We start from the raw sequence: 27,953 nt of genomic DNA on the forward strand, positions 1-27,953 counted from the left end.
CATTAACAGTTCAAAAAAATGGCTCTGAGCACTATGGGACTCAACTGCTGAGGTCATTAGTCCCCTAGAACTTAGAACTAGTTAAACCTAACTAACCTAAGGACATCACAAACATCCATGCCCGAGGCAGGATTCGAACGTGCGACCGTAGCGGTCTTGCGGTTCCAGACTGCAGCGCCTTTAACCGCACGGCCACTTCGGCCGGCCATTAACAGTTCACACAAGGAAATTTCCAGTACGCAAGAGGTAGGAAACCAAAACAGATTCTATCTGCAGTTGAGGCTGTGTCTGTAAACTAACTCTCTGTTTCAATGGACCAATCGCTCCCGATATGGAGCAACCCTGAATCGGCAATGATAAAACTTTTGAAACAGAAGACACCTGTCTGAAAAGACATGACATCACATTGATGTTTGCTCCTGTATCAACAATGGCTGTGACAGGAATGTTGGCAATAGAAATCTTAATCGAAGCCTGGACCTGTTCATCATAAATGTCATTAATGTCTTGAGCTTCTAGGTCAGGTGCAAGGTCATCTCGTAAGTCGGTCTCATGGTCGTACCGTATCGCATTAACATACTCAGAATCAGAGTATTCGTTAGTACCCCCACTGGAACCGGCAGCGACCTCTAGGAGGCTGAAAGGCGCTGCCTCTAATTTTCCGCAGGATGTTTAACCTGTTTGTCATTCATGGCCTTAAGTGTTTGTTCCGTTTCATATTGGTGCTGGTTATGTGGTACAAATGCCGGTGTAAAGGGGTAAAATCCACTGGGTGCATTCACTTGTGAATAGAATACTTGAGACGGCTGATGTCGCCCGATCTTTTGGTTGCCGGCAAAACCATTTCCTTGTGAAGGAAAGTTCGCATTTGGTGCCATTTGAAAATTGTTCCGCGGTCCTCTGTCCTGTGAAAAGTTGTTCTAATGTTGTGCTGGGTGGCCTCCGCCTTTCCCATGCCACTTGCTATTTTTCGACCTATAACTTTGATTGTACACTGGCCCATTTGAAAAATTACCAATCGTTTGTGGAGAATTTCCATACTGCTCAGGCGCAGAATTAAAGGGTGGGTTTCCGTACTGATGTTGTACCTGGTGGTTGTAAATTGGGTGGTATCTCTGCTGATTACTGTAATTGGTTTTCTGCTTCCGTTTAAAGTTATTGCCGTTTGCGTTTTGATAACCGCTGGCAGGTTGGTAAAAGCGGTCGCAGTAGCTCGCTCTCTCCTTCGGCGCATTGTTGTCCGCGTGCGATGCATTCTGCTGGCTGCCAGGGAAGAATTTGTCGCTGCCAACCTTGGAGCGCACATCCTCGCTAATTAAACCTAAGGAATCCAGCACAGAAAGGAATACATCCGTGTCTTCTTCGGACACATTTACTAGTTTCTCTCTAATAGACACAGGGAGTTTGCTTTTGAGAATCATAATTACGTCCTTGGAAGAAATCGGAGAATCCCAGAATTTAATTTTTGCTAGATACTTCTCGAAGTATCGCCGGAGACTTCCATGCTTCTCATTGAAAATTTCCGCACCATACACCTCCTTCCTTAATCTTTGCTGTACCCCATTACTCCAAAATTTTGCCAAGAACATTTTCTCAAACTCTTCATAATTCCTACACGTGTCTACCATTTCCGTTCCCCATAATGCTGCATCACCAGAAATAAAGCCAGTGACGAACTGAATACGCTGTCTGTCTGTCCAGCTCCTGGGAAATATCCCGGAAAAATTCTTTAGGAACACGATGGGGTATATTTCTCGCTTCTGCGGATGAAAAACAGGAAAAGTGCGATGCTCAATCACACTTTCCTCTTGCATTAAACTCACAATTGTGGGCGGATCATTTAGTTTCCCTACTCGGGACTCAACAGGACTGTTGTTTTGCATGTAATCAGGCGGTGAACGATAAGGAGTTGACTGACATTCGTCACCGTCTAAAGAGTTGTTCCCTATAGTTTGCGTATGTGTGTGCGGATTTTCTACCCAGTTTCTCAGCATTCTGACTTCGTCCACTACTTGCTGCTTCCACTCGGGAAGATCCCGTGTGAGTGTCCTCCGAATCTGTCCCAATTCAGAAACCACTGTGTCTCCCGACTTACCAGGAGCAGCTAAGATTTCATGTTACATCCTTGACAGTCTCCCTAAGCTCCTCCCTGACCTTCTTTTCGATAAAAATATCTTTACCCTTTATCCATTCACCGTAGTGTTCCGACAATGCCTCTGCGTGTGCTTTCACGGTGCTCTTAACCTGTTCTTCAATATTGATTGAGTCGATCTGCCTCGACAGATCCTCCACTACACCTTCAATGTCAGATACTGCATTTCTAACTGAGTTTATTTCTTTGGTAGCTGCCTGAATTTTTGTGTTTAATGTTCCAGATACTTCAGCTATTTCACTTTTCACCTGTTTCTGCATTTTCTGAATTTGATCACTGATCTTAGTTTGCACCTCACCCAAATGTGTATTTAATTCAGCCGTAATTTCTTTATGCAGATCTGTTTTGATTGTGCCTAGCTGTGTTTTTAATGATACGCTTACAGCATCTAATCGGGCGTTAACAGTCTCATTTTGTGTTTTTATAGTCTTATTTACTGCGTCAAACTGTTGTTTCAGCATTTCCATTAACGCACCGAGGTCATTTGTAGCTGCAGCGGGAAGAGTTTGGACTTTAGGGTCACTTTCCCCTGTTACAGACATGGTTAGTTCAGTTTCCACTCGGGAACCTACCGTTCGCGATCGTAAAGGGTATGGAATACTATTAACGTCTTCACTCCCGTCTCCTGTTGTCACCTGTCTCTGTTTACAATCTGCCATTTTCGTCAGTAAATCAGGTGCTACGCAAGGCTTTCGTCATTTGTCAGTGACGTGGTGAGTCCGCTAAGAGCACCGCTCTCGCGTGAGCAACAAATGAAATTCTATCTGGCGAGAAGACAAGATGGAACCTAACCGTTTCAGACAAATGAACGAAGATGCTCTTCACTGCAAATTGCGCACACTATCCACCACGTTGAAAATGCAATACAGCTATACTAACAATGGGGAGAAATAATTTCTATTATCAGACTACGAAGAATTTTACTTTGAAAGATAAAATAAAGCAGATTTTCTATAGCGGGAAGGAGATAGAAAGGATGTGGATCGACTTGGAAAAGCAACGTTGCTACTGAAGCACTACACTGCGTATGCAAAATTCTGACTTACTTTTTGATGGCTTGATTACCGCTATGTTGTCTCAGCAAATTCACGTCTCTTTTCTTTTCTTTTCTTTTCTCTCGGTAATTAAACTGCGATATTGACCAGCATATTATCCGTTATTCTCACAGAGAGACGATGTGTACATGAAACGACAGAACATTTATTAACACAAGCACATAGAAAATTTTACATTATTTAGAAGATTCCACCGTCGCCATGCGACGCCTCATTATACATTAATCATTATTTATAAACAAGTATTTGTCTTCTGGCTGAAAGTATTAACTACTCGTATTTGCTGTTTTAATGAAGTCAAAAATAGCGAATATCACAACTTCTTCACATATTAGCTTTTCCTAATTAGTCTCTTAAGCTTCAGCCTACTCTTCATCCCTACTAAATTGTAATCTGAGCCTATATCTGCCCCTGGGTATGCCTTACAATCCATTATCTTACTTCGGAATCTCTGCCTGACCATGATGTAATCTTACTGGAATCTTCCCATATCTCCTGGCCTTTTCCAAGTATACCACCTCCTCTTGTTATTCTTGAATCTGTTCACTATTCACTATTACTAGCTGAAATTTATTGCAGAACTCAATTAGTCTCTTTCTCTTCTCTCATTCCTAGTACCAAGCTCATGTTCTCCCATAACTCTTTCTTTTGCTCCTTCCCCTACAACCGCTTTCCAATTCCACCTGACTATTAAACTTTCATCTCCCTTTATGTACTGAGTTACCCATTTAATATGGGTATATCCATTCAATGTGGGTATATCCTCATGTACTTTCTGTATCTCTTCATCTTCAGCTTGCAATGGTGACATGTATAACTGAGTTGTCACTGTCGGTGTTGGTTTCCTGTCGATTCTGATGAGCGAAACCCTATCACTGAACTGTTCACAGTAACTCACTCTCAGCCCTACTGTCCTGTTCATAATGAATCCTACTCCCATTGTACTATTTTCTGCTGCTGTTGATATTACCCTTTACTCATCTGATCAGAAACTCTTACCTTCTTTTCATGTCACTTCACTGACCCCACTATATCTAGAATAAGCCTTAGCATTTCCATTTTCAGATTTTCTGGATGTTCAAACTTCTGTCTTGCACACCCCAACTCATAGAATGTTATCTTTTCATTGGTTATACAATCTTTTTCTCGTGGTCACTTCGCCATTGCCAGCCTCTCCCAGATATCCAAATGGGGGACTGGTCCGGAATCTTTTACCAATGGATAGATCATCATGACGCTTTTTCAATTATAGGCCACATGTCCTAATTCAGTGGTTTCCGTTGCCTCCTGCACCCTCATGATGTTGATCATTGCTGATTCTTCTGCCTCTATGGAAACCATGAGTTAGTCTGGCTTCTTCACAGATACTCCTTTGTGATTGTACCTGCCATATGGCTATCAGGTCTTTATCATTTCACCAATATGGTTCATTTAAGTAATACTTTTCAGTGCTTCATTTTTATTAAACCCACCTTACAAATTACAAAATGTCCTAAATCTATGTACACACATCAAAAAAGTATTGCATCACCTCAGTTCCAGGAGTTCCAGAACATGTACAGCAGATTGGAATAGAGATCAACATAAACATCATTTCCGCCATTTTTATTGCTCATGAAAACCACCCATTGCATGTTGTAACACACTACAGCGAGACCTTCAGAGATAGTGGTCCAGATTGATCTACACACCAGTACCTCTAATGTCCAGTAGCACATCATCTTGCATTGATACATGTTCGATAGGGTTCATGTCTGGAGAACATGCTGGCCACTCTAGTCGAGCGATTTCATTATCCTGAAGGAAGTCATTCACCAAACGTGCATGATGGGGGCACAAATCATCGTCCGTAAAGACGAATGTCTCGCCAATATGCTGCCGATATGTTTGCACTATTGGTTGGAGGATGGCATTCACATATCGTACAGCCATTACAGCAACTTCTATGACTACCAGTGGTGTACATCGGCCACACATACTGCAACCCCAAAACAGCAGGGAACCCTCACCTTGCCTCACTCGCAGGACAGTGTGTCTAAGGAGTTCAGCCTTACTGGGTTGCCTCCAAACACGTATCTGACGTCTGTCTAGTTGAAGGCATATGCGACACTCATTGGCATGTTGTTTGGCACATCTGTACCGTGCTGCATGGTGTCGTGGTTGCAAAGATGGATCTAGCCATGGACGTTGGGAGGGAAGTTGCGCATCATGCAGCCTATTGTGCACAGTTTGAGTCATAACACGATGTTCTGTGGCTGCACGAAAAGCATTATTCAACATGATGGCATTGCTGTCAGTGTTCCTCCAAGCCATAATCCATAGGTAGCGATCATATACTGGAGTAGTAGCCCTTGGGCAGCCTGAGTGAGTCATGTCATTGACAGTTCCTGTCTCTCTGTATTTCCTCCATATCTGAACAACATCACTTTGGTTCACTCCGAGACACCTGGACACTTTCCTTGTTGAGAGCCCTTCCTGGCACAAAGTAACAATGCGGATGCGATCAAACTACTGCGGTATTGACCGTTTAGGCATGGCTGAACTACAGACAACATGAGCCGTGTACCTCCTTCCTTGTGGAATGACTGGAACTGATAGGCTGTCAGACCCCCTCCGTCTAATAGACACTGTTCATGCTTGGTTGTTTACATCTTTGGGTGGGTTTAGTGACATCTCTGAACAGTCAAAGGGACTGTCTCTGTGATACATTATCCACACACAACATATGTCTTTGGGAGTTCAGGGAACCGGGGTGATGTAAAACTTTTTTTGATGTGTGCATAAAAAAACCACAGAAAGGTAGTTTTTCTTTGGAGGGTGGGGTGGAGGGACCTTTGTCAGTTCTGCCAAGGGCACAGTTTTATCTCAGTATGGGTTTGCTCCTTTGGTAAAGATCAGTATTCCATAGCTATACAAACAAAACTGGAAGGCATTGTCAGATTTTTAAACTGGCTTTGAATTCTTTTAGTTTCTTGTTTTAGCATTATGATAATTTTTTCTTCAATCCATTTTTTTTCTTTTACTTTTTAGGAGTTTATCCAAATAATAATGTCATACATGAATAATGACTTGATACTGCTATGGCACATTGCTACCACAAATGAGCAGCTTGTGTTTTTGTGTGAGAATTTGAACTGCATATTGAATTTTTTAATTAACTTTGCAGGCACATCTCCCACTCTAGTTCTTCCTAAACGTGAACACATAAACAAAATATGTCATGCAGTTAAAACACTTTTTCCTGCAATGTATAAAGCTGGTGTTACAGGGCACAGTTTTTGATCAGTGTGAAAACTGGCTGCTGCTGTCTTCTAATTACTGTGGGACTGTTTTATAATTACTTCTGTTATCTGCAAAATGTATGCTTTTCCTGCTTAGTTGTTTCCATGGAGAAGTAAGAGGGCAGAACTGAGAACTGTCCTCTGACAGGCTCCATGCCTTACGCTATGATACATTACTGTGCAAACTGGTAATACAGTATGTTTTTGTGCTTTTATTTATCTTTGCATTAGTAGACACCTATAGTGATGGCCAAGTCAGTACTTTCATTATTATTAATTTATGCACTGTAATGTCATGATTAGGAACTCAAAGACTATACTAATTTGAAATGTACAGTAACATTAAAATGATTCTCTAAAGATGTTGATATTTCACTCAAAAAGACAGCAGTGACTCCATTCGTAGGTCACCAATGCGTTTTGAATAAAAATTACCGGTATCTGGTGGTATTGTTGGAATTATTACCAGCTCCAGCATTCTATTTTCACAATATTAGTTGTTTTACTTCCTTTACAATCGACTTGATAGGTGGATAAGTACATGTGGTACCGATATACGTCGTCTTTGTGACTGATCTTGAGTACTGAGAGTCATCATGCAACAAACCTGAGGTGTCTTTCCGACATTTTTTACAGAATCATTCATTTTTTGTGCTATAATGCACCACGGCTTTAATCCGAAATGTTTCTCCTCTCCAGTGACAGTATGTCGTTATTGTAAAGCAATGCGTTCAGGGAAGGACCAGAAATTATTATCCGTTATAATTATAATGTGCAGCATCCTGTTCACTGAAGTCACCATCTCTTTATCAGTTGTATCAGTATCAACTGAGTGAACTGACCGCAAATCTCCTGTTCTGCCCGGTGCAACAGGTGTGAGGGTCACGTGACCTTTGTTTTCGTGTAGCCGGCTGGGTTACCGGTGACAATAGATTGGACGCACGCGAGCAGAGATGCAGGGTGAAGTACCATGTTTTGGTGCGATTAATGCATTGCGCTGTCGATAACCCTGGCTCTCAGCTGCAAGCTTTGTTTTTTGGTTGTTTCTTTTGGTGAAAGCCACGTTATATAATTCGCAACAAAGCTGGTAGGAGGATTTTGTATTTGTGATATTCAGTAACATAGCTTTCTCGTGTCATGCAAATGAAGCTGCAGATGAATAAAAACCAGTCAGTGTTGAATTAACAGAAGTCGTAGATACGGATTCTTTAAAAACCGCGCCTTAGCAATGCACCGTTGCAGTCCGCTTGTATCGGATGGTGTTACGACGGATCGTATTGTGCTCACACAGTAATTAAATGTTTGTGGAAGGAATTTCTGTCATTATTTCATCATGTGTTATAAAGTGCAACTTTCACTGTACCCCTTTTGTGTTTATTTGCCGTCCCGTGCTGTGATTTCCGATATTACTAGTTGCGATGACATTTACGCTTGTCTTTCTTTTCTATAGACGCAGTTTCTCATGTCTAGAAAGGGTGATTCAAAATGCAGATAACTGTCATTGCCTTCCTAATTTCTTTTGTCACCTGTATACCACGCGGCAATGACAATAACAATGACCTTTCATTGTGGATTGACGAACAGCAAGTAAAAATGTTTAGTGGTAAGTGGAAAAGTTTATTTTTGATATAATGCTTTGCCTTTATAGTACAAGGCCTATTCCATTTATTTACCCATCTTGCAAAATTCAGTTAAATGAAATATATGTGTTAAGACAGAAATCTCATTAAAATATTTATTACCAATGAAATAACAATACTAGTGAAAAATTGCCGCAAAAATTAGCATTTTCATCATTTTTGCAGGGTTCTCGATGGAAATTTATGCAATAGCTAATGGTAGGGTACTCCCATACATATTGGATCCAAACTTTGAGAAATATCTTCCAATTATCCCATCTGAGGTATGTTTTACGCAATAGACATTTAGAATATGTAGTATTCTACTATTATTTCTTGTAACTAAGCATACAGAGTTTGAATTCATAGACAGCTCTGAGGCTACACGCATCTGTAATCCATAATTGTATGAAAGAAGCTGCTCTAATATTCACTCAGATCTTGATAAGATTTCAAAGTGGTACAAAGATTGGCAACTTCCTTTTAATGTTCGGAAATGTAAAACTATGCAGTTCATAAAATAAAAATAAAAATGTAGTTTCCTATGGCTATAATATTAATGAGTTGCAGTTGGAATAGCCCAATTCGTACAAATACCTGGATGCAAGTCTTTGTAGGGATATGAAATGGAACTATCACATATGCTCAGTTGTAGGTGAAGTAGATGCAGACTTCAGTTTATTGGTAGAATTAGGGAAATACAATCATTCTACAAAGAAGATTGCTTACAAATAATTCGTACAACTGATGTTGGAATATTGCTTAAGCTTGTGGATCCTGTACCAGACAGGACTAACTGGGGGTATTGAATGTATACATAGCTGAGCAACATGAATGGTCACAGATTTGTGTGGCCTGTGGAATAGTGTCACAGAGATGGAGAAGAAATTGAATTGGCAGGCTCTTGAAGAGAGACGTAAACTACCCTGAGAATACCTTACAAGTTTCAAGAACTGGCTTTAAATGATGACTCTAGGAAAATACTACAATCCCCATGTGCTGCTCACTTAGGGATCATGAGGACAAGATTAGATTAATTATAGCACACACACACACACACACACACACACACACACACACACACACACACACACACACACACACACACAGGAATTTAAACAATGATTCTTTCCTAGCTCCATAAGTAAATTGAATGGGAAGAAACCCTAATAACTGGCACAGTGTGATGTACCCTCTGCCATGCACGTCACAGGGGTTTGCAGATTGTAGATGTAGAACATTGATTGTGTAAGTAGTACTTCCAGTTACTGCTCGTTTCACATGCTTTTGGTTGGTTACTGTAGGTTATTTCCACTGCCAAGAAAACTTAACAGTGAGATTATGTATTAAAGAGTTAGTAAGAAAAATAGACTGTATTCACTATAAATGCTATAATTTGGAATGTGCCACTGCTGCAACAGCTGCACAGAGTTGTCAAGGAAGCACATACGACTCCAGGTAAAAGCTATGTGGTGGCACCACTCCTCCCCTGTATCCTGTTACATTTGTGACGGTTGGCATAGCTATCATGCACCAGTTGTGCTGCATGACTCATCATTGAGAAGCAAAGTCAGTCTTAATTTAAAAATGTTTCTGCTGTCCAGCATGAACTTTACTTCCATGAGTAGAAAACAGATCACATCTTTCATTCCTTCCGGAGCAAAATTTTGATTCTCAACAGGAAACCATATATTTTAATTTTCGCCGTTCTAGAATAGTATTTGGTGTACACTGGCTGAGGAAAACAGGAGAGATGCTCAAGGAATATCCAGTCAAGTTATATAAGTTATATCACATAACTTTAAAATGCTGAAACAGATATTAGTTGCTGCTTGTCCTTTTACTTTTTTTTTCATGGCATTAGGTTGCTGTAAATAGAATGATATGTTCCATTGCTCATTGATAGTAACTCAGTAAGTTTGTTGATTCCAGAGAGTGCAAATTGCACAGACGTTGATGACATCTCTTATTGACTTTCCTACAGAGCTAGTAAGGGCAATAACCCATAAATATTTTGATGGGTCCAATTCGTGCCTGGTTTGATAAGTTAAAGATTTAACACCACCTTCCAATAATCAAGATACTGGCCTTCATTTTAGATTTTATTGAAAAAGCAAGGAGGATGATTATTTTAAAAAAAGTCATGGGTTAAGATTTCTGAAAAACAGTAAGTCTCCCTATTTAAAAATAAAAAAATAAATTAAAAAAACCTACATACAGCTTAGTATGTTGAAATAATTATATTGACATTGCATAATGCTTCTGTTACTTTTCTACATGGTTGTCATGTTTTTCCAAGCATTTTTTGTAATGTGACATAAGTTTTTCCAAACCAGTGTTGTACCGGGCCAGGTCCTGTGCTCGTAATAAGCCATTCACTGTTGTAACATCATCGCTGTTGGCATGCGTAGCTCCAAGATGCCCTTTCAGACCATGATGCACAAATTTCAACACTAAAAGATTTTTGTACTCAAACAAATGTTATATATGAATACAAACCATGTAGTAAAGCTAATCCCAGTAAGAGCCAATTTTTACATTTTCTAACACACAATTCACAACAAAACCCAACATTTTAATTCCACAGAATGGGCATATGATTAGTGAAACTGAACATTTCAAATTTATAGGTGTTAGTTCAAATTTATACGTGTTCAGATAGATAGTAAACTGTTGTGGAAAGCCCACATTCAGGATCTTGTTCAAAGACTTAATGCTGCCACTTTTTACAATTTGAATGGCATCGGAAGCAAGTGATAGTACATTACAAAAAGTAGTGTACTTTGCTTATTTTCATTCGCTTATGGATATATGGTATTATATTTTGGGGTAACTCATCCCATTCTAAAAGGTTACTTTTGACTCAGAAATGGACAGTTCGGGCAATAAGTGGTGCAAGTTCACACCCCTTTTGTCAGCCCTTGTTCATTAGTCGGGATATTCTGACATTGGCCTATAAATATATATATATTCTTTACTGTCATTTCTTGTTAACAATGTTATCTTATTCCCAAGAATTAGCAGCTTTCAGTCAGTTAATATTAGGCAGAAATCCAGTCTGCATTTGGATCGCACTTCCTTCAGTCTTCTGCAGAAAGGAGTGCAGTATACTGCTGCAGCCATTTTTAATAAAAAGCCACGAGAATTCTAAAATCGTAGCAGTAATCCACACACTTTCAAATCGAAACTGAAGAGTTTCCTCATGAGTCACTCCTTCTATTCTGTAAAGGATTTGCTTGAAATATTAAGCTCATTCCTATGTTATAGTATTGATTGTGCTTACATAAACTCATGGCTTGTCTTTTTTTTGGGTTCATAAACATTTTATTTTATCTGTTATTACTTTTATGTTGTAATTTAATTTACTCATATGTTCCGTGACCTTGGATATTTACTCCTCAGTGTGGTCATATGGAACTAGACATGCAAAATAAAAAATAAAAAAATGGTCTTTTAGTTGGGGGAAATTGTGGAAATCACAAGGAAAGGTCTGGTGAACATGGAGGATGAGAGAACATTGAGGGCAGCTCACAGATTCCTCAAGACATTACAGTACCTGTCTCCATTCATTGCACTATTATGAAGCAGATAGTGAACGAGCAAAATCCTCTGACAGTCACAGAAGATGGTTACCCTAACTTTCCTTATCGAATGTGTGACATTTGCCATTTTTGGGACACTTTCAGCAAGTTTCTTCCACACCATATCATCATGTTTTGGTATACCTATAGACTCCATGCTAAATCTTGCCAGCCAAATATATTACTTTGTACACTGCTGTAATGGACTGAAAAACAGTTAACTTCTTCCTTGCTGATTTTTTTTCAATTTATCTTTCCAACAACTGAGAGATGACACTTTAAGCTTCAAGAATGATTATTTGTATGGCAGGAGTTTGGGGGGGGGGGGGGGGAGAGGAGAAGACCCCAGTGCCCCTCTCCCCTCCCTTGCCCCTCTCCCCTCCCCTCCCCTCCCCTGCCCATGCCCCCTCAGCTCTCACCTGCAATCCTACCATTTCTCCCTTCACATATTTGTAAGAATGTTGATAACTTAGTTATTGTATTTTCACGGTGTTAAACCCCACAATGGTCATCAGCAAACAAATCACTCAAGTCAACCATTGGGTACACACTTAAATTCATTTTTCTGTGTTATTCTGTATGGTACTCATGTTTATGGTTTTGTCCATTGTAGGTTGGCTATGTGAATTTTACCTGGAAATCAGGGTCAAAGAAATATATTTACAATTTCGATCGATTACAGTCATTCGATGAAGCAATTTTAGACCCTCCTGTTATCTCTATCAAGACAAAGGGCAGAATACCACGTAGACCTAAAGGTAGGTTGTTATTCAAGAAGAATAACTTTGTGGATAAGCAGTTTCCTCAAGTTTCATAATTTGCACATGTATTTATTGTGAATATCAAGCAGTTTGTAACCTTGACCATTTTTAGTGCACAAAAATCTGTATGAACTGTGCTAATATTAGTGTGTGTTGTTTGTATGCATAAAAAGGAAAATTCCTCCCAGAAAACTAAATTATGAAACAGAATTTCTGGCCATTACTTAATGTCAAGAGGCAATAGCAAAAATATGAGCAGGCACATATAAAAACACATGGAATTGTCCTAGAGGTGTAGGTTGGGAAAGTGTGAAAGATACCTGCTGTTGATATGTTGTGAAAAAATAATTTTAAATAAAAATATCCATCCTAAATTGAGAGGAAAGATATTTTCATAAATTATATGCTAGTTAAAAAGTTTACATCCCCTGCCCATGATATCTGTGCAGGTGTTGTAAGTGACATGACTGTTCCTAAAATTTTAAATTTTTGCTGTAGGTTTCAGTGTCTCCTTGCCATGCTCAGGAAACAGCTCTGGTATTGCAGCTTTCGGCATTGGCCTCATAATTGAAAGCCGTAAAGGAAAGCCATTGCCGGGCACACCTCTTCGTCTTCGACTACGGAAGGAGTGCGCACAGAGGGGTATGTTTGCTTTTGCAAAAATTGTCCTTTTTATCAAGGACTTTCATATTGCGTTGTTGTATCCCCTGTACTCCTACTACTTCCAGTACATTGTTCATCTTTCACAGGTAAAATTGTTCATTTGTTTATGTAATTGAACCAGCACATGAATGACTTAAATGGGTTTCCTGTTCTTTTTTCTCCAGAAATTCAAAATAGCGTTTACACTTTTCATGGTCCAGTCCAGTTTTATCTGAAGAGACGTTTACATTTGATGCCTGTTAACTCATGACAAATGCTCTGAAATATTAATTATATTGTTTCAGCTATAGAATGGAGTGACGGAAAGCTGATGGTAGTCATTATTCGCAATTGCGAATTCATCTGATGCTTTTAGTAACGGCTGTGGTCGCCGCAGTGCACCATCATCAGAATAACACTGGCACTGCAATATTGTATTTATCTGCCAATGCTGGGCATGCAACTTTCAAGCATAACGTCTGATCTGTATGGGAATACACATAATGGATGTGCGAGTACAGATCATAAACGTATGAAAGTTTGGGTCTGGCCACGAGTTGTGCATGGATAGCCAAATGGTAAGGTGACTGCTCGTGAAAACCAGGAAATCCGGGTTCAAGTCCTGGTCTGGCAAAAATTTTCATTGTCATCATTCCATTCTACAGCTGATGGTAGTCATTATTTGCAGTTGCGAATTCATCTGATGTGTTTAGTAATGACTGTGGTCGCCGCACTGTATCGTTATCAGAATAACACCAGCCCTGCAATATCATATGAATTAATTTTGTCCAGTCGATAGCTGCAAACATTGATAGGAAGAATATAATGAAATATGTCTTTTATTTTAATAACAAATTCAGAGTAAATACCTGTAAAAATTTTAGAGTGATATGTCTACATCTGTAATGTGGTTAGCCGCCTTACTGCGGGTGCTGGTGGGTACATCTGTACCTACCATTTCTGGCCTTCATTGTTGCATTCACAAAACAGCACGGGAAGAAAGGCTGTCAGTGAGCCTTCATATGAGCACTTAATTTCTCAGTTTTTCACATTGTGATCATTTTGTGACGTCTCTTTGAGTGGGAGTAACATGTTGCCTTGCTCTGTAGAGGATTTCATTCTTCTAGAAGCCTGCTTTTGATTCTTGTGATTGCATCTGGTGTCCTTCTTTTGCACAGTTACAGACACCTCAATTATTTTCTTGGTAGCGCCACATTCGAAATATATTTAGCACATCTGCTACAAATGAGCAGGAAATTCCCACAGCGCTGTTTAATAGATACACAGGCACGTCCAAACCAAGTGTTGAGTTAGAACAGACAAGGTGATTAGCAGGGTCAAACTGTCTTGAGTCATGTGATGCATTAACAAGCTTGTTATAGAACAAGAAATGACGTCACCCTTCTTCTTTGTCAGCTCATCTCCAAGAAATTGTGTCAGTGTGTTCATTTATGTATGTACAACTAACTGCATGCAAGCCATTAACGAAATGGTACATATTGCTTTTTAAATCTCATCAGTGTTTTGGAGAGCTGTGCTCAGTTAAGGGAACAAATATAAGTAAATTAAAATAATTTGTAATAAATGTACTAGTGTGTGTTCCTGGTGAATATGCTGCTTGAACGTCTCTCAGACATACAGCCACATTGAATGTTTGTAGTATGAACTTCCAGTGCTGTATTGTGCCATTGTGACTATCAGATTACTCATGTTCACAGACGCCCTGATCGGTAGTGAATGATGTACATAGTTGCCCCCTCCACTCATGGACCTTGCATTGGCACTCTGCCTTTGTCTTGCTCAGTGTCCTACTTCTGCTTCTTACAGGAAGATGACATTAGATCCAGCCAACTGGATGCAGCAGAAAATGATTGAACTGACTTGAAGTTCACTTACAGACAAGGCAGCAAAGAAACTTTGGCTTTACAGGCTTCCAAAGATGCGCAAGGAGGGCATACTCCTGAGATCCATAGTAACCACAATAGGAATGCCAACATACCCCTTTGCAAAGCATCTGACATCGGTTTTGAGTCTCTTGGTTGGCAAATTTGAGCATCACATTAAGAACTCTGCTCAGTCCGTGGAATGTTTACAACCTGTAAGACCGGTCATCTTAGATCGTGTGGCCAGTTTCAGCATTTTCACTCTTCACCAGGGCTCCATTTAAAGAATCACTACAATTATTTGGGGCCACATCCCCAACTTCTTAGATTTGTGCTGATGTCCACATACTTCCTCCTTGAGTGACATTACTCTGAACAGACTGACGACAAGCCTGTGGGTAGCTGTCTGTCACCCATGGTTACTAATATGTACACAGTTGAGTATAAGGTCTAGGCACAATACTTACCACCATTAAAACTGAGAGTTTTATTCATATTTACTGACTATACTTTCATCAAATGGCCACATGGTAAAGAGAGCTACAAGTTTTCTTACAATACCGGAACTCCATCCACATTGAAATACAGTTCACTATGGAGAGGATGCAAATTGGCCGGTAACCATTCTTGGATGTTCTGGTATAGAGAAGACCACAGAATACTGGAAGACAGTATCTACTGGAAGGCAACTCACTTAAACCATTACCCCTGTATGCCTGTAGTTCTCATCACAAGTGGAGGAAGTGCTAAACACAGAGGTCCACAGTGCTCGTGTGATCTCCAACAGAGAAAGTTTAACACCAGAACAAGCCTACCACGAGGTCATGTTCCAGAAAAAGGCTATAGTGACTGCCACATTTGGCATGCCTTTTGGTTTATGACAACAGGATACATGAGGTCAGAGGAGGACAAGCCTACATCCCATATGTCAGCAACATATCAGAAAAAATTGGAAGAATTTTATGCAGGCACAAGTTCAAATGCTTGTACCACCTGCCAACCACAATTATGTCCCTTGAAAATAACCTGGGCCTCAAACCTGATGTGTACCTTGAGTGTGAGTGTGGAAACACATGTTGGACAAACCATTTGCAAGGTTGAAAAAAGATGCTCGGTGACCTCCAGCAGCAAATGAAATCGGCAATTGCTTGTGCATTGCTTAGAGCCAAATCATGAAGTGAAGTATGAAGACAAAAAGGTTTTGGTGAAAAATGGCCCTCTTTTTGGACTGTGCATAGGAGGAGGCCGTCAAAATCTGGCTACGAAAGAACCAATCAACAAGGACTGTGGACCTGAGCTTATACTAGCATAGAAAACAGCACTGAAACTACCTCACACACGGTGGAGGCTGAGCAGGATGAATGTGGAGCACAGACTGAAATGCACCGTTCATATCTAGAGAATGAGCCACTCCCACGGCTGTCGGTCACATGGGGAGAAAAGGGAGGAGGGAAGAGAAAAAACAGGACACACACACACACACACACACACACACACACACACACGTGTGTATTCCAATTGATTGCCTGGGAGACTACAGCAATTTGTAATATATTTTATTTAGGTTATTGCAAATATTTTAAATAATATAAAAAGAAAGGCATAAATAAGAATATAAAATAATTTGTCATATTAGGCAGTCTATCTACCATTAATTTAGAAAGAACTAAACATTACAATAGCTTGCAATGTGTTTGCAGGTCCTGACCCAGAGTGTGATAAGAAGTGTGCAAATGGTGGCTGGTGCAATCATGACAAGATCTGCCAGTGTCCTGAGGGCTACATGGGACAGCACTGTCATACAGCCCTCTGCTACCCACAGTGCATGAATGGTGGCAGTTGCACCTCTCCTGGCATATGCTCATGCCCAGATGGCTTTCAGGGTCGTCACTGTGAAGGGGGTAAGTCAGGATATCTCGCATCATCATACTGAGTCTGTCTCTAGCTTCAAGATAGTGATGCACAAAAAGCAAAAACTGGCAATGATAAAAACAATGTTAGAGTAAAACAAGAAATGGCGATAAGATGTATCGTGTAATCACTTTTAAGTGCTAAAATGAACAATTGCACAGTAATAGACTTCTTTATGCAGTGATTGTCATTGTCAGGCAAAAGACATCTGCTGCTGGATAAAGGTCTCCTCTAGACTTTACCATGTGTTTTAGTCTGGATGTTTACACATCTGTGTAGGTTTCTTAATGTCATCTTCCCTCTTTTCTTTGTGTCCTCATACTGTCTTTTCTTATTTGTTGCAGTCCAACAAAAAGTTTACTTTGTCCATCTACTATCTATGTGCAAGACTAAATGCTTCACACCTCCATTTCAAGTCCTTTTACCTTTTTTAAAAAAAAATAATTAGCCCTTTTATTTATGTCAGCATAACTTTCAGTTTTCAATGATACCGAACTTTCTGCTTAATTTAATGTAATTTAGTTCCTTATTCTTAAGTAACCACAACCATAAACAAGTTCATGCTTAATGGGTTTCTAAATGTCATCTATTTTTATTCTGCATCTTATGTGCATATGAAAATTTGAAATTCAACATTGCTTTAGGATCATCACAGCCCATAAAACTAGATTAAAAGGAGAATCTATTTGAGAAAATCTATTAATTTGCAAAGAGATAGAGGGGCTGACCAATATGTACCTGCAGGAGGCAAAATTCCAGTGCTGCTGATAGACACGATTAAAACAGATTAAACATATCCTAGTGTTTGAAACTAGTAGTTCCTTCCTAATGCAGGAAAGAGAGATCACTTGAAAGGAAGGGCAGGTCACTCAGATCCCAGGAGGAGGTACCTGTTGAGAAGATGAGGGGACAGATGGAGGGGAGATGTAAAATTTTAGTCTTTGTTTCCCTCATCCTCACAACAGAGGATATGTGGCCAGTGCTAAATCTCAGCAGAGATGTAGCATGTGAGTCTCAGCTGTTGTCTGAGAGATTATAAATTTCAGACAATATAATCAGTTTGCATGCTTATCATGTAATACTTGGATCACTCCAATCAGTGTTATCAATTCAAAGTACCCTGGCAGATTCCATTAATCCTTATTAGGGTGTAATTTAGGGCTCTTTCCCAGTTTCTATGACAGTCACATTTAGCAACCTGAAGTTGTGGTAAATATTGCTAAATATGGTATGGGCTTATTTGTATAGCATAATTTTTTAATGTTGTCTTTATTCATCCCGTGAATAAGAATGAACTTCCCCTTGTCCACTTAATTTGGTCCATAGTTTTTCTTCTTCTGCGTCTTCAAAGTACATGTTTAAGGAGCTCTTATCTATTTCTTTAATAAGGTTGTTTCCTTCAAAGTTCCTCCATGTATGTCGATAAATAAATACTGCCTCTTGTAGTCCAGAGAACTAGTTGCCATGAAAATGCACTTTGTGTTGTTAGCTCCCATTATAACAGTATTAAACACACAGGTATTTAACTGTGTGGTAGCTACTCCTAACTTTTCAGATTCCTTCACTGTCATAGTAAAACTTAGAATGACAAGGCCACATTTATAATGACATCAGAGAGTTCAGTGCCGTGATACTTATTAAAGCTTTCAGTGTAACATTTTTAATGGAAGTGTGAAAGCTAAGACTGCCAGCATAGCACAATTCCTAACACATTATGCCGTTTCAGTGATATTTAAATGGTAGTGAAAGTGGTAATGTGCTGGACCAGCATTACAATGGAGTCCTCTAAACGAGACAGCAAATCACATGAATCAAAAATCTTTTTGAGAATAATCTGGCAACAGATGTCATTTGCATTAAAAATAAAATCATTGTTATGCTGATGAAGATTTTTGTGGCATGAGATTGCAATAAAATTTTCTAGAGTTCCTTTCCACATCAAAATGTTTGATTAGTACAGTGAACGTTGCCTGAAAACTATGGAATTAGTGCTGTAGGCACAGTGAAGAGAGATCATATTAATCAGTTACTTAACTTATTTTTTGAAGTACTGTAGCTTATTTTTTGAAATACTGTAGGCAGAGATGGACTAGCCCAAGGATTTTAAAAGAGAGAGAGAGAGAGAGAGAGAGAGAGAGAGAGTGTGTGTGTGTGTGTGTGTGTGTGTGTGTGTGTGTGTGTGTGTGTACACGCGTGTGTGCGCACATGTTTTAGAGAGAGAGAGAGAAGGACATTTTACTCCATCCAGGACATATTTTCGAATATTTCTGTCGATGCTCGGTTTCCCTCAGGTTTGCAGCTCATGGTACAGACCAGTGAAATGTTTGCTTACTCCACGCATGTGCCATGCCGTTACATGGATTTCAACAACAAAGAGAAATATGTTTCCAGACTGAGTGCAAAGTTACGGCCCATTTGTTCATGTACTTGTGGAAAGTGGTGGAAACAAACAACTACCTTGTAGAGATAGTCTCTGGATCATTGCTGACAACAAGTATGTATCATTTACTGCTTACTGCCTACATCTGTGCTACACATTGACAGATCTTGAAAAATGTGCAGGTTTGAACATTGGCAGCAGGGGCCATAACTCGGGGAACAAGCTACTTATCTGTTGTCAGTTCATACTTGAAGAGCAGCAGCAGGGGCCATAACTTTGTTAATGAACTACAGTGGAACTGACGTAGCAAGCATAATTTGTTCCAGGATCTTACTTGTAGTGCGAAACACTTGTTAAGTGAAACAATTTATCTCATATAAAGTATGTAGAAAACAGTAATGTGTTCCATGCAGACAAAGTACTAAAAGTTTTATCTTACTCATGCCATTTATTCAGAGAAAACTATACTTGCAGTATTAGGTACTTTATTATTCACAATAAAGAACTAATTCTTTTTTGCCAGCAAGCTACCTACAGTCATTTGTTTCTGCCAACACTTCAACACTTGGCAAAAATGCGACACAGGATTATTGTCAAATAAATTTGAAGAGCACGTAGCCACTGCATCATTCGGTTGATGATTTTCGATGTATAAGGGGTGTTCAAAAAGAAACGAGCCGGAGGCATAATTACAGAAACCAGTACCTGTATGTTAGAAGTATTGACCCGAGCTGTTGAGACACTTGTTCCACTGTGACAAAAGGCAGTGAATGGCTGTCTCATAAAATTCCCGGGGCTGCAATGTTAACAAATTCCGTAAGTACAGCTGGACGTCTTCGTCCGAGGTGAATCGTCTGCGCCTCAGACGAAAAATAGTGTAATCACAGGGAGAGAGGTCCAGACTGTATGGATAATGGATATGGAAATAGTTCCCCTCCCTGGCCACACCATGGGAGAAGTGAAAGTTAAGGATGGTAGCGAGACTTATTCGCCCCGGTACCTAGTTTGTACGAGAGCTGATGGGGAGTCTTTCATGATGATGAAGCCTCACTTCTTTCTAGGGCATTTAGAGGACAAGTTTTGGGAGATGGAGAGCTTGTCCAAAATGCGCTCTGGGGCAGTTTTGATAAAAACAGCATTCTCTGCCCAGTCAGTGGCTTTACTCGCTTGTGACAGGTTGGGAGATGTTTCTGTTACCATTGCGCCCCATAAGAGCTTAAATATGGTCCAGGGCATTATATTCCACAGGGACCTTCTTTTGCAGTCCAATGCCGAGCTGCACGCCAATTTGCAGTGGCGAGGTGTTAATTTTGTCTGGCGTGTTCATCGGGGTCCGAGGGATAATCGGATTGCCACCGGTGCCTTCATCTTGGCCACATTGCCTGAGAAGGTCAAGGTGATGGTCTGCCGCTGTGACGTCAAGCCCTATATCCTTCCCCCAATGCGCTGGAAGTTCGGCCATATGTCTTCCCGCTGTATTTCCAGTCTCACATGTTGAGATTGTGGATGCTTATCACATCCCAATACTCCCATGTGCCCTGCCTCCCATCTGTGTCAACTGCAGAGAGCACCATTCGCCTTTCTCGCCAGACTGCAGGATTTTACATCAAGAGAGGAAAATCATGGAATATAAGACCCTGGACCAACTGACCTACACTGAAGCTAAGAGGAAATACGAATGACTCCATCCTGTGCAAATGACTTCCTCTTATGCCGCCACTACGACAACAGTGATAGCCCCATCAGGGAAGCGAATTCCAGACTACACCTGCCCCCTTGGCCATGGGGGGTACTACTCTCCCTGTTGCTCCTGTGCCACCTACTTTGGAGGAAATGTCCCCTCACTTACCGGGGACGTCCCTCCCCACTTCTAAGCCGGAGAAGCATCCAACTTCTTTGGCTCCTCTCGCTTGGAAGGGGTCCCTTGGGTCCCTCCTTTCCTAGATTTCCACCAGTGGAAAAGATGACACTCACCAGTGGCTGAAGTGCCCACAAGCAGCTGGTCGTTCGGCTTCACAATCCTCCTCAGACTTGGAGACTGAGTCAGTGAAGCCCTCCCAGACAGTGAACCCCAAGGAGCAGCGAGAGAAGTCCAAGAATAAGACCTGTAAGACCAAGGCCCTTGCAGTGGCACTCAACCCACCGCTACCTACAAGCTCTGTGTTTGAGGATGAGCTGGAATAATCTCCAGCTGCTGAGGACCTAGATCTTGCCAGACCCTCAGACACAATGGATGTCGATTATACCGGTACTCAATCGGTGGCAGCAGGTGACCCAGCGGCATAATGTATCTCCTCGGTCCCTTCACACCTTTTTCGGCCGCGTACTATGTCATTCTCCAGTGGAATTGCAGCGGTTTTTACCACTACCTTGTTGAGCTCCGACAACTTATCAGCCTTCACCCTTTCTTCTGCATTGCTCTCCAGGAAACTTGGTTTCCGGTGATGCGAACCCCCACCCTCCATGGCTATTGGGGTTATTATAAGAATCAAGCAGCTTATGCGAGAACATCTGGTGGAGTCTGCATCTGTGTCCTTAACTCTCTTTACAGTGAGTGTGTACCTCTTCAAACACCTTTTAGAGGCTGTCGCTATTCGGGTGTTGATGCCTCAGGATGTTACTGTGCAGTATCTATCTTCCAGTGGATGGTGATGTCCGATAGCATGTATTGGCTGTGCTGATAGCCCAACTGCCGCCACCTTTTCTGTTACTGGGTGACTTGAACACTCCTAACCCTTTGTGAGGTGGCTTAGTGGCAACAGGCAGAGGCACTGTCGTTGAGCAAGTGTTGGCACAGCCCGTCCTTCCCCTCTTAAGTAATGGTGCCCCACACATTTCTGTGTGGCGCATGGCACGTACTCGTCCATCAACCTTTCAGTCTGTAGCTGTAGCCTTCTACCATCTGTCCAATGAAGTGTGCATGACGACTTGTGCAGTAGTGACCACTTCCCGACCTTTGTCACTGCCACAGTGTTGCTCTTTTAGGCGCCTCCCCAGATAGGCTTTGGATAAGGCTGACTGGGACTTGTTCACATCTGTTGCCACTATTAAGCCCTTTCTCATGATGCCATTGATGTGGTGGTTCACACAATCACCACCGGCGTCGTTTCTGCCGCGGAATCTGCAATTCCCTGTTCTTCCAGGTCCCCTCGGAGGAGGACTGTGTCTTGGTGGTCAACTGAGGTCACTGAGGCAATTAGAGATCGCATCATAAGTGGCACCCATCATTGGAACACCTCATCGCCTTTAAACGGCTCCACACCCAAGCCTGGCCGTCGGAAGCAGGAGTGCTGGGAAAGGTGTGTCTCCACCATTGGCCTCCATACCTCTCCATCGCAGGTTTGAACCAAGATTAGGTGGCTCTATGGATGTCAGACCCTTGTCAGCATCCCTGGGCTTTCCCTGAATGGAGCAGTCTGTACTGAATCAGACACAATTGCCGAACTCTTAGCAGAATTTATGCTCAAAGTTCTTCTACAAATTACCCGCTGGCCTTCCACTCCCTGAATGAGCGGTTGGAATATCGGAGCCTTTCATTCCATACGCGCCACCCCAAATTGTACAATGCTCCATTCAGTGAGTGGGAATTCCAAAGTGCTGTCGCTGCTTGCCCTGATACGGCTCCCAGGCCAAATCGCATCCACTATCAGATGCTCAAACACCTCTCGGTGAACTGCCAGCAGCACGTCCTAGACCTTTTCAATTGTATCTGGGTTGAGGGTGAGTTCCCATCACAATGGTGGGAAAGCATCATTATCCCCATGTTGAAACCTGGCAAGAACCCACTGGAGGTGGACAGCTATTGCCCCATTAGCCTCACCAATGTTCCGTGCAAGTTGCTCGAATGCATGGTGTGCCGGAGGTTGAGTTGACTACTTGAGTTTTGTGGCTTTCTGGCTCTGTCTCAGGGTGGGTTCCGTAAGGGCCGCTCTGCCACCGATAAACAGGTCTGCCATCGGTACAGCCTTTGCCCGCCGTCAGCATCTGGTTGCCGCCTTTTTTGACATGTGGAAGGCAAATGATACAACATGGCGACATCACATCCTCACCATGCTTCATGGGTGGGGTCTTAGGGGCCTGCTCACGATTTTTATTCAAAATTTTCTGTCGCTTCGTTCCCTCCGCGTTCAAGTTGGTTCCTCCCATAGTTACTCCCGAGTCCAGGAGAATGGGCTCCCATAAGCCTCTGTCTTGAGTGTCTGCCTCTTTTTAGTTGCTATCAGTGGGCTAGTTGCAACTGTGGGAACGCCCATATTAGCTTCTTTATATGCTGATGACTTTTGCCTGTACTATAGATCCATTGGCATTGTGGTTGCTGAACGGCAGCTACAGGGCACTATTTGCAGGGTGCAGTCTTGGGCCATCGCGCATGGCTTTCAGTTCTCAGCTGCCAAGACTTGTGTCATGCACTTCTGCCAGCGTCACACTGTTCACCCTGAGCCACAGCTTTATCTTGACAGCGAACCTCTTGCCATGGTGGAAACGCGTCAGTTTTTGGGCTTGCTTTTCGATACCTGGTTGACTTGACTGCCTCATATTCGACAGCTTAAACAAATGTGCTGGCGCCATCTTAACGCTCTTTGTTGCTTGAGTCACACCAGCTGGGGTGCCGATCAGTCTGCCCATCTACGACTGTATCAGGTGTTGATTCAGTCTCGTCTCGATTATGGGAGCCTGGCTTATGGTTCAGCATTACGGTTGCTTGATCCCATACTTCACTGCGTGATCCAACTCGCAACTGAAGCTTTCCACACAAGCTCTGTAAACAGCATACTTGTGGAGGCTGGTGTCCCTCCATTGCGGATCCGGTGCCAACAACTACTGGCCGCTTATGCTGCACATGTTTTTAGCTTGCCCGGGCATCCAAGTTACCATCTCCTATTCTCCAACTCGGTCGTCTGTCTTATCGATAGGCGGCCCAGTCAGGATGTCGGATTGCGGTTCATGTCCAGTCTCTTCTCTCTGGGCTTGAGTTTTTCCCTCTCCCACCTCTTTTTCCAGGCCCATATTGTCTATCCCCATGGTGTGTGCCCCGCTCATGCCTTCAGCTGGATTTAGCACAAGGCCCGAAAGACTCAATCCCTCCTGAGGCCCTCCGCCGTCCGCAGACGCTTTCTTTCCATTTTTGCCACGTTTCCCGGCTCTGCCATAGTCTACACTGACAGTTCGATGGTTGCTGGTCGAATTGGGTATGCTTTTACTTTTGGGGAACAATCTGAACAACACTTATTGCTGGATGGCTGCAGTGTTTTCACTGAAGAGCTTGTCGCCATTTCTCGTGCCCTAGAGTATATCCGCTCCTGCTCCAGTGAGTCTTCATTATCTGTAGTGACTCCCTGAGCAGCTTACGAGCTGTCGACCAGTGTTTTCCTTGCTCTCGTCTGGTGATGGCTATCCAGGAGTCCCTCCATACTTTTGGCCGCAGCCACTCCTTGGTCTTTGTGTGGACCCCAGGTCATGTCAGCATCCCGGGTAATGAATGTGTTGACAGCTGGCCAAACTTGCTATCAGCTCACCGGCCCTGGAGATTGGCCTTCTGGAGTGTGATCTCTAGTCATTTTTGCGGCAGAAGATCCTTGGCACCTGGGGTGATGAATGGCGCACACTGCCTTTACCTGACAAACTTCGGATCATCAAGCAGACTACCGGTGTGTTGCGCTCCTCCATGCGGGCCTCTCGCAAGGACTCCGTTGCCCTCTGCCAGCTATGCATTGGCCACGTCTGGCTGACGCATGGTCATTTATTGCGCCGCGAGGACCCATCTCTCTGTCGCTGTGGTTCAGCATTGACAGTGGTCCACATTTTGTTGGACCGTCAGCTTTTAACTGCACTCAGGCAGACGTTTGCACTGCCTGATACGCTCCCTGCACTTTTAACAGATGACGCTGCAATGGCAGACTTCATTTTGAGTTTTATTCGAACAGGGGGCTTTTATCACTCGGTCTGAGGGTTTGTCTCTCTTTTTTGTGTTGAGTCTGGCCTCTGGCCTACGGTTTCAGATTGGGGTTTTTATTGTGTGTCTTGGTGGTTGGGGTTTTTATAGTGTCTCTTGGTGGTTGGTTTTTTTTTTCATGGTTGGCCAACCACTGTACCACTCTGTGTGGTTTTAATTTCTCTTTTCTGGTCTTTGCCTATGTCTTTCTTGTTCCGTGTCTTCCCTTGTCATCTCTGTTGCTTGTTTTTGTTCCTTGTGGGTGTTTCTTGATGGTGGAAAAAGGGACCGATGGCCTCTGTAGTCTGGTCCCTTCAACCCCCAAAAACCAACCAACCATCCCCCTCCTCCTCCCCCTCAACTACTGATAGCCCCCCCCCCCTTTTCCCTCCTCCTCCCCCTTTTCTGAAGACTTCCTCTCCACAACTTGCTGCTTGAAATAAGCTGCAATGCCATAAGCTCTTTGGTGGTCATTTCTTCGCTGTGATCTTCCACAACCTCATCAATATCATTGTTATCCTTTTCTAGTCCCATGTTCTTCGCCAAAGACAATCTCATTGACTACAGGCTCCACAAGAACTAACACAAATGCCCCAGAGTCACATTTGACAATGCACGCTGGCCAAAGCTTCTTGCAAGTAGAAGTGAGAGTTCTCTCGGTAACCCCTTTCCACGCCTTTTTGATCGTCTTGACAGAGGCAATGAATTTGAAGTGATATTCCCAAAACTCTCTGAGAGTGAGATTGGTAGCTTCAGTCAACTCAAAGCAATGTCCGAAGAGTGCTTTAGTGTAGAGCTTCTTAAAGTTAGAAATAATCTGCTGGTCAGTAGACTGGAGTGTTGTTGTAGTCTTCAGTCCAGAGACTGGTTTGATGCAACTCTCCATGCTACTCTATCCTGTGCAAGCTTCTTCATCTCCAAATAACTACTGCAATCTACTTCTGAATCTGCTTAGCGTATTCCTCTCTTGATCTCCCTCTATGATTTTAAAGCAGGCTCAAACTTGGTAATTGGATGTCTCTCTAGGCCCCCTGGCTCAGCAGCTGTTGTAGCAGAACACCTGAAGGAAAATTTGGATAATGTTTCGAGAAGATTTCCTGACCATGTTATAGTTTTGGGTGGAGATTTTAATTTGCCGGATATAGACTGGGAGACGCAAATGTTTATAACGGGTGGCAGGGACGAAGAAACCAGTGAAATTTTTTTAAGTGCATTATCTGAAAACTACCTTGAGCAGTTAAACAGAGAACCGAGTTGTGGCGATAACATGTTAGACCTTCTGGTGACAAAAAGACCCGAACTATTGGAAACAGTTAATGCAGAACAGGGAATCAGCGATCATAAAGTGGTTACTGCATCGATGATTTCAGCTGTAAATAGAAATATTAAAAAAGGTAGAAAAATTTTTCTGTTTAGCAAAAGTGACAAAAAGCAGATTTCAGAGTACTTGATGGCTCAACACAAAAGTTTTATCTCAAGAACAGATAGTGTTAAGGATCAGTGGACAAAGTTCAAAACCATCATACAATATGCATTAGATGAGTATGTGCCAAGCAAGATCGTAAGAGATGGAAAAGAGCCACTGTGGTACACCACCGAGTTAGAAAACTGCTACGGAAGCAAAGTGAACTTCACAGCAAACATAAACATAGCCAAAGCCTTGCAGACAAACAAAAATTACGCGAAGCGAAATGTAGTGTGAGGAGGGCTATGCGCGAGGCATTCAATGAATTCGAAAGTTCTATGTACTAACTTGGCAGAAAATCCTAAGAAATTTTGGTCTTATGTCAAAGCGGTAGGTGGATCAAAACAAAACGTCCATACACTCTGTGACTAAAATGGTACTGAAACAGAGAATGACAGACTAAAGGCTAAAATACTAAATGTCTTTTTTCAAAGCTGTTTCACAGAGGAAGACTGCACTGTAGTTCCTTCTCTAGACTGTGGCACAGATCACAAAATGGTAGATATCGAAATAGATGACAGAGGGATAGAAAAACAATTAAAATCGCTCAAAAAAGGAAAGGCCGTTGGACCTGATGGGGTACCAGTTCGATTTTACACAGAGTACACGAAGGAACTTGCTCCCATTCTTGCAGCGGTGTACCATAGGCCTCTAGAAGAGCAAAGCGTTCCAAAAGATTGGAAAAGGGCACAGGTCATCCCCGTTTTCAAGAAGGGACATCGAACAGATGTGTAGAACTATAGACCTATACCTCTAATGTCGATCAGTTGTAGAATTTTGGAACACACATTCTGTTTGAATATAATGACTTTTCTGGAGACTAGAAATCTACTCTGTAGGAATCGACATGGGTTTTGAAAAAACAATCATGTGAAACCCAGCTCACACTATTTGTCCACGAGACTCAAGAGGGCCATAGACACAGGTTCCCAGGTAGATGCCGTGTTTCTTGACTTCCGCAAGGCGTTTGATACAGTTCCCCACGGTTGTTTAATGAACAAAATAAGAGCATAGGGACTATCAGACCAATTGTGTGATTGGATTGAAGAGTTCCTAGATAACAGAACGCAGCATGTCATTCTCAATGGAGAGAAGTCCTCTTAAGTAAGAGGGATTTCAGGTGTGCCGCAGGGGAGTGTCGTAGGACCGCTGCTATTCACAATATATATATAAATGACCTTGTGGATAATATCGGAAGTTCACTGAGGCTTTTTGTGGATGATGCTATAGTATATGAAGAGGTCGTAACGATGGAAAATTGTACTGAAATGCAGAAGGATCTGCAACGAAT

The 27,953-nt window shown here is 42.0% G+C and overlaps 1 protein-coding gene across 4 annotated transcripts in view; it reads left to right on the forward strand.

Moving 5' to 3' along the window:
- Positions 1-7,425: 7,425 nt before the first annotated feature.
- The window catches only part of LOC126191187 (protein shifted-like), a 63,525-nt gene continuing 42,997 nt past the window's right edge, over positions 7,426-27,953 (forward strand). The window contains exons 1-6 of one of the 4 annotated variants that reach the window (XM_049931972.1): positions 7,426-7,448; positions 7,939-8,091; positions 8,294-8,391; positions 12,302-12,446; positions 12,948-13,091; positions 16,675-16,875. In XM_049931972.1, coding sequence (XP_049787929.1) covers positions 7,974-8,091; positions 8,294-8,391; positions 12,302-12,446; positions 12,948-13,091; positions 16,675-16,875 — 706 coding nt within the window. In that variant the 5' untranslated portion in view covers positions 7,426-7,448; positions 7,939-7,973. The other 3 variants (XM_049931970.1, XM_049931969.1, XM_049931971.1) reach the window with 3 other exon arrangements.

Source organism: Schistocerca cancellata, chromosome 6 (assembly GCF_023864275.1).
Source record: "Schistocerca cancellata isolate TAMUIC-IGC-003103 chromosome 6, iqSchCanc2.1, whole genome shotgun sequence".
Lineage (NCBI taxonomy): Eukaryota > Metazoa > Arthropoda > Insecta > Orthoptera > Acrididae > Schistocerca > Schistocerca cancellata.